Here is a 14,339-nt window from a genome sequence, read left to right as displayed (position 1 = left end):
CCAGGAGCACAAGTCAACTTAATACCTTCTAGATATTTGACCAGTCTTGACATTTCAAAAAATAATTTGATACAAGACAAGTCAAGGATCACAACTTATACAGGTAGTAAAATAAAAATGTTAGGTAAATGTAATTTAAAATGTAAATAAATAATAAAGAAAGTATTCAAAATTTATTATTTTATGTAGTAGACAAAAAAGATGCGAGACCAATATTAGGTAGAGTAGATTGCGAAAAATTAAATTTAGTTAGATTAGTAGAATCTATTGGAAATGAAATGGTAAATGATGGCAATTATGATAAATTAATTAATAAATTTAAGAATATTTTTACTGGTATTGGTTGTATAAATGGTGAATATAAAATAGAATTAGAAGAAAATGTTAAACCAGTGATAAATGTNCAGCTATCTCCGCAGTTTTTTATGAATTTCCTATAAAAATTCGCAAATACTACGAATCTTTTCATCTCGCTCGCGTCTTTAGGTGTGGGATAGTGCTGCATCGCTTCTATTTTTTGAAAATCTGGTAATACTCCTTTTGCCGAGATAACATGCCCTAAATATAATAATTCCTTTTTGAGAAATTCGCATTTAGACGGATTTAATTTTAAATTTGTTTTCCTAAGACGATGTAGTATTTTTATCAAATTTTTATTATGATTTTCAAATGTATTGCCAATGACTATTAAATCATCTAGATAAATGAAACATATATCGTAATTTAACCCAGACATAGCCATTATCATAGCTCGTGAAAATGCACTGGGACTTATTTTAAAACCCATTGAAAGTCTAGTCATTTGAAACTGTCCTTTATTTGTCGTAAAAGCTGAACGAGGTCGAGATGACTCATCAAGTTCTACTTGATAGTAACCTTGAAATAAATCTAAATGTGAAAAATAAATTGCACCCGATAACGCATCCAAAATTTCCTCTATGCAAGGTAGTGGGAATTTGTCGTCTTCAATTTGTTTAATTAATTGCCTATAGTCTACAACCACTCGCCATTTCTTGTTACCGTCCCTATCCGCACGTTTTGGAACGATCAATAATGGTGCTGAAAATTGCGACACGGCCGGTTCGATTATTCCATCTTTCAGCATTTTAGATACTTGTTTATCAATTTCTGTCTTTTGAGAATGTGGAATTCTGTACGGTTTTATATAATTTGGTGTGGCATCCTTTTTCAGTCGCATATTTTATTAGTAACGGTAGCTGGATCGCCTTCTAAATGAAAAAGATCAGCGAATTTTGCACAAATTTTTTCTACTGAATCTCTTTCTTCTTTACTCAACGATTCCAAATTTATTAAATCTAACAATTTTTCTACTCTATCTACCAACATTAACGTTTCTGAGAATTCGAAACAGTCAAACTTTGATACTTCTTCTGTCCTAGGCTTAAAATTCTTTAACCTAATTTCCCTATCAGCAATATTTAATATTCTAATTGGAATTTTATTATTATGCGGTCGCGCGATAATACCTGCCGAGTAAACACCTTCACAAATTTCCTCCGGTAGCACAACGCATTAATTATCACTGTCTATAGAAAAGTATTTGACTATTTCACACCTGGCCGGTATTATAGTGTAATTATCGCAGTTGGAATAGAGATGAACTTTGTCTTCAAAAGTCTGATTGAAAAACGAAACTGAAAATTTAAATTTAAAACTACTGTTTCGTCTATCTTACGGAGGGAGGGTGAGGACGAAAAAATTTTCCCGCAGATTGTCTGACAGAATTACCATGTGACTGGCTGGTATCGTCGCTATTGCTATTTTGCAAGTTATAGCCACCTCTCGTCTCAACTCCGCGGTAGTTTCTACGACCCCTATGAACTCGATTATAACCTCGATTATGCGGACCAGACAATTGCGTCCTTCGGTCGCTTATACTATTTCGGTTAAAGTTACTACCCTGTCAAATTCTACCTCTCGCACCTCTGTGGTTACTTCTATATTGACTACGTCTACTTTTAAATTGGAAAATATGTGATGCACTGCTACTGTTAGCAATCTCTTCATCTTGCGCAGCGCTTATGGCATCTTTTAACTTATCGTAATCCCTAGCTTTTACTATTAATCTTATGTCACTAACAGAGACCGTTGACAAAAGTATTAATAGCTATTTTCTCGTTTGCTCCCGCCAAGACAGTAACTGATCCATCATTGTTATTGGCCTGAGCAGTGGTTAAATTTGACATTAACTTTTCTATGGTTTTACCATATTCTTCAATTGTTTTACGATTTTGCTTGGCATTACACAGTTGCAATGACAGAGCAGCTGCCGACTTCTTAGTCAATAATCTAGCTTTTATGTCCACCACAAGAGCCTCGTTCGAAGGGTAATCATTTTGTAGCTTTAATTTAGCGCTGGCTGGCAAGCTTGTTTTAAGAACATACTTTGTCAACAACTTTTTGCTCTCATTACCGAGTAAACTATCATATATTTCTATTGCGTCTGTTAACTGTAAAACCGAATCTCTAGTATTCGTCAATACTGGAATTATAGCTACAGCTGTTCTTAAATTTCTCAGTAATTTTGACGTCTAACTGCCTTAACATAGATTTACAATCTATTTCTTCTCCTAAACTACTACTACCCCTAATTACATCTAAACTGTCTAACCTACGTTTTAAAATATCATCAATCGCTACTATGTACTTCTGCGTTGCTGCAATGATTGCATCTATTTTCTCGACATCCTCCGAAATACCTGCTTTATTACGAAATTCGCCTATTAGCCTAATTACCTCGCTCCTAATTTTATCTAATTTGCTAATATACTTCCTAGTTACCTCCAAAGTACTTCTCCTCCGGGTGTGAGGGCAGTCCGTGGAACCACTGGCCTCTCCGTATGGAGGTGACGAGGTCTCGTCCAGCTCAGTCTTGATCATCCCTTCATGATCTAATTTGTTGTGTTTCTTCGAGGACACAATTCCTCGTAGCACTGGATGTCGCGTCGGAGGGATACATCTTACCCCGTCCGACAATATCAGAGCGAGCTTTGCTCTGAAGTTCTGGTAGATACACTAAATCTACTAAATGCTAGGTTTCTCGATAGAGCCTTGAGAAGCTAGGACTACTTCTAATTTTGAGTACACCGCCGCAATAACGTGAGTACTATGGCCTTGTATGCCTAGGCCTCTAACGTGGTACAATGAAGGGCAACTTAAAGTCCCCACTAGTTGGGTCGCTCTCATTCTCTCGCGCTCCACCACAGATAATTAGGTATGTTTCGGACTGGGAGTGTTGTTTGGAGATATACACCGTGGCACCAAAAACTGTTGTATTCAATAGGGTGAATAATAATTAATCCGATCACAGTTGCATTTGATATTTTAAAATATATTATTTTATTAATGATATGTTAACATTTCCTAGTTAGTTAAATAAGAATATTGAATTTTTTTTTAAATAAAATGTTAAAAACCATTTACTTTTTTAATTATTGTTCGCAACATTCAATACCTGCATATTTAAAGTTTTTTTCTTTTACTAGGGATATTCATACAGACAGGGCGGGCCAATAGTGATAATATTAGATACTCCTATGCTATACGGATAGAAAATAATTTTTAGGCGCCTTAAGGGGGACATTTTAAAAATAGTTATGAAGTATACGGGGTGTTTCCGAAGCCGCATCAAACATGGTTTTTAAACGCAATGACCGATTTTTTATATTTCATATTTTAATCATGATAATAATGAAATAATGATGGAACAGTAAACAATCTTCATTTTGATTCTGTGTTTTATATACAAAATCTTTCAGACAAAATAACTAATGTTTTCAGGAATGAATCAAACATATACATTGCATTGCATTGCAAACATATAAATGCATTGCATATTCATTGCAAATGAAAATATAAAATGTATTAATAATTTATACGCTATAAACGTAAAATGTAAAGATGATTTTCTTAAAAAAGAAACAATTTTGTTTATATTATACCACTTTATAATAATAATTGTGTATTACAATTATGTAGACCAAATCTAANTCAACCAGAAAGGTTACAGTTAGGATAGAAAAATGTATATATGTATAAATTTTTATATTATAAATTTTCAGGTTTAGTGTAAGATTATTATTGTAAAATATAATTTAAATTTATGTAACTTGTAATACCGTATAAAAGGGGGGATGTCATGGTCATGTAGTGTATGAACTCTTTATGTTTTTATTGACTTATCTACAATAGTTTTTATTGATACCGCTCGACTACAGAACTGACCTAAAAGGGGATTTCTAAAAATAAAAGCAGTTGAAAGCAGATCGTCTTTTATTAACCATCACAGCGGTCAATGTTGCACAAAAAATTTCATTGAAAAAATAGAAACCCGAGTTTTTTGGGGTAAACGCTTTTACCTCTATTGACTTGGATAAACATATTTAGCGGTTAATATGGATGTCTGTCTTTTTTAAATTTTGAAATATTAAAAAATATACATTAGAAAAAAGAGAATATATTTATAACAATATACATTTACAGAGTCTTTTAAAAAACTACATACACATTTCGATTTAAGAAAATTAAATGCAGATCAGTTCACGATTAATAATGATTTCCTATTTAAAAAAATGGTTGACACTTTGTGACAAATCTATAGAAAATCATTTTTAATCATACATATTCAAATACACACTCAATTTCGCATACACTCACTTCGTGTCACATATAAAAAAATCAACACGAAACTTGTCCTGTGCAAAAGTAACAAAAACTTTTAACATATTCGTTCTTCTGCCAAATAGAATAATGGAACTTTTTGACAGACAGTCTAAAAAATCACACTAGAAGCTGTCCATTCACCATTAAGTCTCTTCTAGTATGCATTTGGCATATTTTAATGGAGATATTACATCATACCACCCATTCCTCCCATTCCGCCCATTCCGCCCATACCACCAGTTGGAATTGGAGGTTCTTCCTTTGGAATTTCTGTTATTACCGCTTCAGCAGTCGTCAAGAGGGATGCAACTCCTGAGGCATCAACAATAGCTGTCCTAACAACCTAAAAATATAATACAGCAATTTGTAACTAATCAGATTCAATTCATTGAATGTATTTTAATAAAAATTATCCATATAGGATAAAAATGGTACAAGAAGAATATAGGAAATTAATTTCATGCAATTTCAGTTGAAAATGTTTAAATCAGGATATGAAATCAACATGAAATAACATTATGTATGTTTAATTTAACTATGTGGGCCATTTTGGTAATACATGTATTGGCATCTTGCAAACTTGGAAAAAAATTGATCAAATGGAAAAAGTTATAGACAACTTTATAATGGCGTCCGACTAAATTAAAAAAATTAGTATTACCTCAAATATTAAAGTTTTTGTTTTTTGATAATCAATTTTAATTTTGTCAAATAAGAAATACAGCAACTACCTCTGCCATTGCGAGATTTCCTGTTCCTGTGGCTTAGAGGCGAAAAACTTGCAACACCCAGCCTCTACCTCTGTATAATTGATGAATTAATGTCTAGAAAAAGTGTGCCATTAACCTAAATAGGTGATAGTCTGATAGTAATAATTAGAGAATCAAGTTCTTATAGTTTCAGACATGCTCTTGTATGTGATTGAATGTTACCTGTTGGAATGGTACCTGATTACTATTGACTATTGTGGATATATTCATATAAAATTTCATACATCTGACCTAGTTCTCGCATTGCAGTTTAGCATTTATTGTTCTACATCGAGGTATCAGTTCAAAATACTTAACACCATAATTTCATCAAACACAGAGCATCACTTTTCAGGTTTTATTTAAGTTTTGTACAGAATTATGCAAAATGATATTCCGACTTTCCACTTCACCCAACATATGAGTGGCTTCTGCAGCATTTCATCCCAATTTCAACTGACAGCACCCGTTTTGTGCACACTTAAAGTACATATAATTTACTACTTTTGTGCACAGGGTCAGCTCTACAATTTAAAAAATGGCGGCGTAATGAATTTTTTAAAAAACGCTAAATTTTCCGATTTTTCTCGGTTTCTAATTATCCGATCGGATCGATCGACCTCTCGTTTTATTCGTATTTCGATTCTCTATAAATGGTCTATTTATAGCATTCAAATTGCTTCGTTAGTTTAAGTTTTATAAGCAAAAAACTAAAAAAAATGCGTTTTTTGCATAAAATGGTTATAAAAAATTTAATAATGGTAAATTGGAATAGGAAACATATGCATATATCTACAGACTGTCTTTTATATGATGGCACAGTCCGTTTGCTACTAGTACTTTTGTCACGAAATCACTGATTTAATGCTCTATTGATTGGCCTAAAAAGACTACAACCACTTCTCTCTGGGAATTTTAAACCAAGAGCAATATTTTACTTTACTCAATTAATGTTGAAAAAAAATTGGCAATCTGCAGTTTTGCTCGACCAATTTACTAATTTTCTTGAAAAATTAATTAAAAAAAAATCGCAATAAATGAGATGTAAAATAACTCGTCTTATTAAATTTTAAATAAAATATAATTATTTAAAAATAGGCACCTAAAAAAAGACCATAACAGAAAATTAGGATTTGCATATTGAGGAAATTATATATTTTACTTCATTCGTTTTTTTTTACTTATTATGATGAACATAATACCTGAACATCTATAAATCAGGATATTGAATTAATTTTTCTTTACTGAGCAGATGTTCAACGCAAATGGATACTTAACCCTTTCGCTGCGCAATACGTCTGAACGTAGCTACCGCGCCATGCGCGAAAGTTTACCGCGTGCGAATATATACGTCTGGAGCAGTTCGACCACTTATAGTTTTACATTATGTTGTGTTAAATTACGATTTACGATAAATTTTATGATTTTATTTTGAATAAAATACAGTATATGTACTAAATAGAAACTGGAAGAAACATGAACAATTTTGGTATTATTACCAGTGCCTTTTTTCATAAAAATATTTGTCACAATCGGTATAAGCTCGCCCGCAAAAATTCGCCTTACCAATTGCAATAACCGAGTCACTAATGCGCATGGTTGCGAATATATACGGTTTGAGCAGCCTGATCCAATTTAACTATTCATGCGAATTAATCCGTCTGGAGCAGTTTGAGCCCTATAAATTTTTAGCGAATATATACGTCTGGAGCAGTGAAAGGGTTAATTGGTGCAAAATAAATAGTAAATAAAATAACAGCCCCAAAACCTACCTTAGTTGGGTCAATAATTCCTCTTTCAAACATATTGACGTACTCATTGTTAAGGGCATCATAACCATAATCACCTTCTTGTTGTTCTACTTTTGCAACTACAGAGGCACCATCCACTCCAGCATTTTTGGCGATTGTCATGCATGGTACCTTCAAAGCCCTTTTCACAATTTCAATGCCTATTTTTTGAAAATTTCTATTAAGTTCATGATCAACATTAAAAACCAAGATGTACATTCTGTCAAAAAAATATCCGGAATTTGTCAATAAAACATGATATATCAATTAATCATCAAAATTTATTATGTCTCCTTCAAAATAGTCTCCATCTGAAACAATACACTTTTTCCAATGTTTTTATGAAAACATAGTTTATGTTTTAGTGGACTGTAAGAGGGAATGAAATTTTCTTTCTTCGTTTAAAATAGAGATTTTTAATTTTTAATTAACGTCTTATAAAGAGTGACTTTCTTAATCATAGTAATAATCATGACAAGACAGTAAAACAAATCACTCAATTGTTTTTTATATTTCTAATGTTTTTTATTATTTTATTTCTGTGCTCGCACACTCGTTCCAATTTTTGTTTTATGGCTTCTATCGACTCGAAACATGTTCCATGAAGTGGTAATTTGAGTTTTGGAAAGAAGAAGTCAGCAGGGACCATATCCAGTAAATACAATGGCTGCTCGATGACATTCATTGAGTTTCTTTGGTCAAAAATTCATTCACAATTATCGCTTTGCATGATAGTGCATTATTGTGGTGCAAAATGCAAGAATTGTACTTCTATAAATCTGGTCTTTTGCGGTGGATACTCTCTCTCAAATGCCTCATAACACTCAGATGATATTATCTGTTGACTGTTTCTCAATCCGGAAGCACTTCTGTGTGGACAATACTACGGTAGTCTAAGAAAACAGTCAATATGACTGATTTTTGATTGACTTTGATGTGTTTTTTTTGGTTTCAGCTCATTAGAGAAGTGCCATTCCAAGGTTTGTTGGCTTGTTTGCATGTCAAACTGGCAAACTCGTGTCTCGTCACCCGTTATGTGTCGCATGAATGTAGACGTAGAGTCCAAATTAACTCGTTCAAGCATGTTTTCAGTAACATCTTTGCGGTGCTCTTTTTGAAGAAGTTTCAGCTCTTTTGGAACTGCCAAGCTACTAAGCGTTTCATACTTAATACATCAACTGAAATGGTGCAAACTGATTCGTGAGATATGGTTAGTTCATATGCCAGCTCTCGCGAACTATAATAAAGGTTTGCAAACACCATTTCCTTCACTTTATCAAAGTTTTCTTCTGCTGAAGATGTTGAAGGACAACCAGAACGTGGCAAATCATCGACCACTTCTCGACCATATTTGAATGCTTTTTTATAAAACTGAATTACCGTACATCTTTCCCAACATTTTCCGTTGGTAGCACAAAATTTTAGGCAAACTCTTTGTTCAATAACGTCCATACTTAGTAAAAGTCACAGAACACTCTTTAGATGGACTATCAAAATTAACAACTGTAAGGAAACTATTTGACAGATCACGCTCAAACTTCGTGTTGGAGTAGTGCTACCAACTTTCCATCAAAAAAGAAATTCCGGACACTTTTTTGACAGAATGTACATGTTTGTATTTTTGATGACATTTTTTTCGTAAACGTAGTTTGTTACTAACAAAAATATACCATCTTTTTTTAAATCCTTTGACTATGGAAAATATAGCACAAAAATTATTTTAAGGTTATCTAGTAGGTTTGTTAATACTGACTTTGGAAAAAAACATTATTTCAATCATTTCTCATTAAAATGCAAAATATGCTGTAAAAAAAATTAAAAAAGATTGAACTTTATACATACCTATAGCTTGATCCTTATTAGCTGGTTTAAGAGTGTCCAAACTTTTGGTACACCTTAGAAGAGCAGTTCCACCTCCTGCTACAATACCTTCTTCAACAGCTGCCCGGGTAGCATTTAAAGCATCAGTTACACGATCTTTCTTCTCATTTACCTCAACTTCACTACTTCCACCTACTTTTAATACTGCAACACCAGAAGCAAGACGTGCCAATCGTTCTTGTAATTTTTCTTTTTCATATTCAGACGTAGTAGTTTCAATTTGATCTCTAATTTGTTCGGCACGTCTATCTATATCTTCTTTTTTGCCTTTGCCTTTTAATAACAAAGTATCATCTTTTGTAATCACTATCTCGCCAATCTGACCTAAATCTGATAATTTTACATCCTCAAGTTTCACTATGTTGGCGTCATCTCCAAAAACGATACCACCTGTAGCTATTGCCATATCTGTCAACGTAGCTTTTCTATTATCTCCGAATCCGGGAGCTTTTACAGATGCTACTTGAAGTCCGATTCGAAGTCTTAAAATGGAATTATAATAATGATAATAATAATATTAATATGTATATCCAATAATCATTTGATTAACTAACCTGTTAACTACTAAAGTAGTAAGAGCTTCTCCATCAACATCTTCTGCAATGATAATAAGAGGTTTTCTCTGAGCATTAGCTAATTCCAAAGCGGGAACGATACTTTGAACAGAAGAAATTTTCTTTTCACTAAAAAGCACCAAAGCATCTTGGTATTCCACTTTTGCGCCTGAGGAGAAAAAACAGAATTATTTATACTATACAAGGGTTTCTGAAATAAGTGTGTTCCTTCAATAGACCAGGAAAGGAAACATTTTGAAATTTATTAATTACTTAAACGGAAAAAGTGCTTTTTCTTTAGTCACACACATTTTGGGAAAGTTTGGTAAGATTTTATTAATTATTTAAAAAGTTATTAAAATTAAAGAAAAAGCACTTTTTCCATATAATTTTGCAGTAACATTTTTATTTATAAAGCAATTTTAACTTATAAAGTCTCATTTTAAAGATGAGCTTCTCTAGATCAAATCATCTGTTGAACTTTTTTCCTAAGAGTAATAGTTTTTTTAGAATAACACGTAGAACGAAAAATGGCAATTTTTTTACCTATTTGTTGATAAAAAATAACGACGCTATACTTTTTTCATGACCCATTTGATGAGACGCTTCTTGTATTATCATTCCCAAGACTTTCCAACAATAAAATCACACCCAGTAATTTTTACTAGTTCTCCATGATTTTTCACCTTTATTTCTTGGTCCACAATGGGGTAATAGAACAAATTATTCTAAGCAGAATGTTTCATATGAACGTGGGTCGTAGTTGGTTTCGTTTTTTAAGATTAGAAAAAAAATTCACATTGTCTTAAAAACACTGAGGATGTTTGATGTAGACTAGAGATTGTAACCCGGTATGTTTCTCAACCCGGCCGGGCCCGGTAGCATTCGTCGCCAACCCGGCCGGGTTGATGTGTTAGCGATGAAACCTTTAAAGTATTTTATGAAAATTTGCTATATATGAATGGAAAAAGACAATGATTCAAGGTTACAAATTAATATTTATTTCAAACTAGCAAATCAAGAATAATCACAATAATCAGTCATACTCAAAGTCTCAAAATCACTGGTTTAATACAGAATTGATTACTTTTACTTATGGTATGGACTGAATAGTAACATTAGTATTAGTAATTATTAATTTTTATAAGTTTAAGCAAGCAGGTCTTTCTCTTTACTCCTTACAGTGTCTATTTGAAAACATAGTATTAGAATTTAGAATAAGAAACTAATAACGCAACTTAAAGTACTAAACTTGTCTTATCAACTTAGATTAGATAGATAGATAAACTTTGGTAGCTTTGGTAAACAAAACAAATTCTTATTTGCTAAAAGCAAAATATGTTTTTCTTAAACTTTAGCTATTAAGACTAGTGAGTGTTACTAATTGAGCAAATAGCAAAGTCTTATAACTACTGTAGGCTAGGCTGTACTGTAACTGTAAACAACCAAACTTGTATAGTCTTAACTAACAAAATGTAATGTAAAATTGGTTACGTTATACGTAGTAGGCTTAATAATAATAATATAACAAAAAGTATATTCTAACTTTTCGCGGTTTTCATACCTACCGGGTCCGGTGACCGGGCTCGGTGGGTGTCTAAAAGGGCACCGGGCCTGGTGTGCAATCTCTAATGTAAACTCATGAAATCTGGGCCACTGATTTATCTAAATAGAAGTAAAAATTTACTAAGTTGACATAAATATGCCAACCAGTGGAGGAGATGTAAGAAATCATTATCACTCAGTACTTCAACCCCAATGAGTATTCTACAAATTCGATTAGTGCTTTTTATTACCACTTGAAATTCTGAGGAAAAAGGAAGTCTTTCACTTATTATTCGAGAAATGAGTTAGATTAGAATTCTTTTTTTAATAGTGACCTTGAAATATAATTAAGCAAACATAATATACCAAAAATTCAAATAGAAATTTTTATTCAGTTTCAAAAAACTCCAGAATTTTTACTCATCAATGATTTTTTAATTCAATACACTATATTTAGGGCCAAATTCAGAGACTTCCCTAAATCTATACTAACCTTTCACTCATATCTAGCTTATACTTCACTTAACTTAAGAGTGGCCTCATCTCATTCTGGTATTTAGTCTAGGCGGTAGAGCATTCGAGGCGTTTGTATTTGAAGTCATCTATTTTGTACAGAAAAATCCTAAATATTATGTAGAATAAAAATCCGAGTTTGCCTACTCCAAAAAACCATTGCTAAATTCAGGGGAACAACAAACATACAAAAAGAATGAAAAACCACCCGTTTTTCGATATATTTTTCCCTGTAATATTGAAAGTAAGCCCTAAATAAAAAATCATTCTTTATTTTTTGTTTATTTAAAAATTTTCTATAGTTACAACTGTAAATCAAAAAAGTTAAATTTTGTATTAACAATGGGCGAAAAATAGTAGAGAAACATGTATATTTGGAGCAATTTTTAAAATAAGTAAATATTTATAAATATTGAAACTTTGTGAACAAATAGGAAAACATCTCAATTCTTCCCTAAAAATTTACCAACGATCGATAGCGTGGTTTTCGATTGAAGGATTAAATTCAAAAATTTCAAAAAGTTTATCGCGTACCGTGGGTTTAAATTATGGTTTAGAAAGGGCACATAATTTTTTAGAGATACTTGTAATAATAAATAATGATCAATACTAAAAATACCTATTTTTACACTTTTATAACCATTTAGAATTTTTCTAAAATTTTTCAATATTTTACTCTATAAACAATTATTTATTGGCCAGGGAATTTTCTATGCAATCGACAAAATCTACGTTGTAACCCCTTGCTTTTTAGCCAAATACAACTGCATTCTACTGTGTAGATTTTGAGATATACAGGGTGTCCCGAAATTCATGCAACAAAATTTGGTCATAGATTCTTAAGACAAATTTAAGGAACCCGTATTTTTTCTTTTTGCCAACTGGCCCCCTCTTTCGGAGTTACAGCCCCCTGAAATCTGTCCCTAAGAAGTCGTTTTTATATCTCAAAACCATGTTGTACGAGAATCACTAAATTTGGTACACATGGGTTTTGTGACATGTGGAGTCTCACAGTGTTACGCTTTTTGGCGAGAAACCCCCTTAAGACACTTTTTCGTGGGCCCCCTTGTCTTTGGAACCAGAACAATTTGGTCGCAAATTTGATATTTTTTTTAAATTAATATTATCTAGAAAGCCATTGAATTTAGAAACTGTTTTGTCTTTGATATTTATTTCGTAAAACCCAATGTTTTTGAGGAAAATGGCGAATCACGATATGCATTCGATTACATTTTGACATTTTTCTCGAAAACATTGCGTTTTATGAAAAAAGTATAAAGAGACAAAAAGTTTCTAAATTTAATGGCTTTCTAGTGGACTGATAATTTTTAAGAAATTTAAATATGCAACCAAATTTTTTTGGCTCCAGACAAGGGGGCCCACGAAAAAGTGTCTTAAGGGGGTTCCCCGCGAAAAAACGTAGCACCATCAGATTCCACGTCATCAAAACCATGTGTACCAAAGTTAGTGATTCTCGTACAACAGGGTTCTAAGATAAAAAAAAAGATTATTCTTAGAGGCGGGCTTCAGGGCGCTGTAACTCCGAAAGAGGGGGCCACTTGGCAAAAATAAAAAATACGGGTCCCCTAAATTTGTCTTAAGAATCTGTGACCAAATTTTATTGCATGAATTTTGGAACACCCTGTAGAAGCGTAAAGTTAATAATAATTTATACATAATCGTGTCGAGAAAAAAAAAATACATGTTTTTTTAGCTAACTACAAGTACTTTCAATATCTGTTTAGTGCATTTTCGGCAGATAAAAGATTAATGGAAGAAAAATCATGAAAGGTAAAGTGGTCCACATACTTCTATACATATACAAAGCATTTTGAAAGGGAATTGAAGCCAAAAAGTGGGGGTGTTGATTCATTTTCCCATTGGTCAGTTTGTCGGTTAACGTCATTGTCATTTCCGAAGATAGGTTATGAATTTGAATAGAGATAGCTGAAAATTATTTGGCAAACAAAAAAAAAGGAAAGGAAACTAGGCAGACCCATAAAAAACATGGGACCAAGGACCAAGTAGTGGCAGAAGACTTATAGAAAAGAGGAACAAACTGGCATGAAGCGATAAATCTAGCAAAAAATAAAAAAGAAGACAAAATTTGTTTATAAGTAAAAATGTATATCTTTACACCCTATGGATACTTAAGGTTTTATTGATTGAGGATTTTTATTAATTAAGGGTAATGTATTGATGAAATTGGCTAAAGCAAATTTTTACGTGTCCAATCAGTAGATAGAAATTCCACATTTTGCTAATGCATGAGACTTTGTGTTTCATAGTGAACTCTTATTGTTATATATTAAAAGGAGGCGAGTAGTTTCCCTTTATATATTTTTTGTAAATGTCACAAGAAATTATTTTTATAACCTGTGAAGTTACAAAGTCCGCTATACAGGGTGTCTCATAATTAGCTGCCAACCCTGAACAGGCCGATTCTATGATCAAAACTAAGTAAAAAAGTTCATATGAACATGGGTCCGGAAATGCTTCCTAAGGGCACAGGGACGCATTGAAGAGGGAGGAATGGAAATCATTTTTTTGCAATATCTCTCAATCGCGTTGTGATAAATGAATGAAATTTGGTATACACAGCTAAATTTCAATGAGCAATTTGA

At 32.6% G+C, this 14,339-nt stretch overlaps 1 protein-coding gene across 1 annotated transcript in view; it reads right to left on the bottom strand.

The window, feature by feature from the left end:
- Positions 1 to 4,461: 4,461 nt before the first annotated feature.
- Positions 4,462 to 14,339, bottom strand: part of LOC108912117 (60 kDa heat shock protein, mitochondrial) — a 32,264-nt gene continuing 22,386 nt past the window's right edge. The window contains exons 3-6 of the mRNA XM_018717283.2: positions 9,658 to 9,826; positions 9,065 to 9,585; positions 7,205 to 7,383; positions 4,462 to 5,026 (exon numbers count right to left, since the gene is read on the bottom strand). Coding sequence (XP_018572799.2) covers positions 4,871 to 5,026; positions 7,205 to 7,383; positions 9,065 to 9,585; positions 9,658 to 9,826 — 1,025 coding nt within the window. The 3' untranslated portion in view covers positions 4,462 to 4,870. The remainder of the gene's footprint in view (positions 5,027 to 7,204; positions 7,384 to 9,064; positions 9,586 to 9,657; positions 9,827 to 14,339) is intronic.

The sequence above is a fragment of the Anoplophora glabripennis genome, unplaced genomic scaffold, assembly GCF_000390285.2.
Source record: "Anoplophora glabripennis isolate ALB-LARVAE unplaced genomic scaffold, Agla_2.0 scaffold978, whole genome shotgun sequence".
NCBI classification, from domain to species: Eukaryota; Metazoa; Arthropoda; class Insecta; order Coleoptera; family Cerambycidae; genus Anoplophora; species Anoplophora glabripennis.
This window is presented reverse-complemented; position numbering and strand designations above follow the sequence as displayed.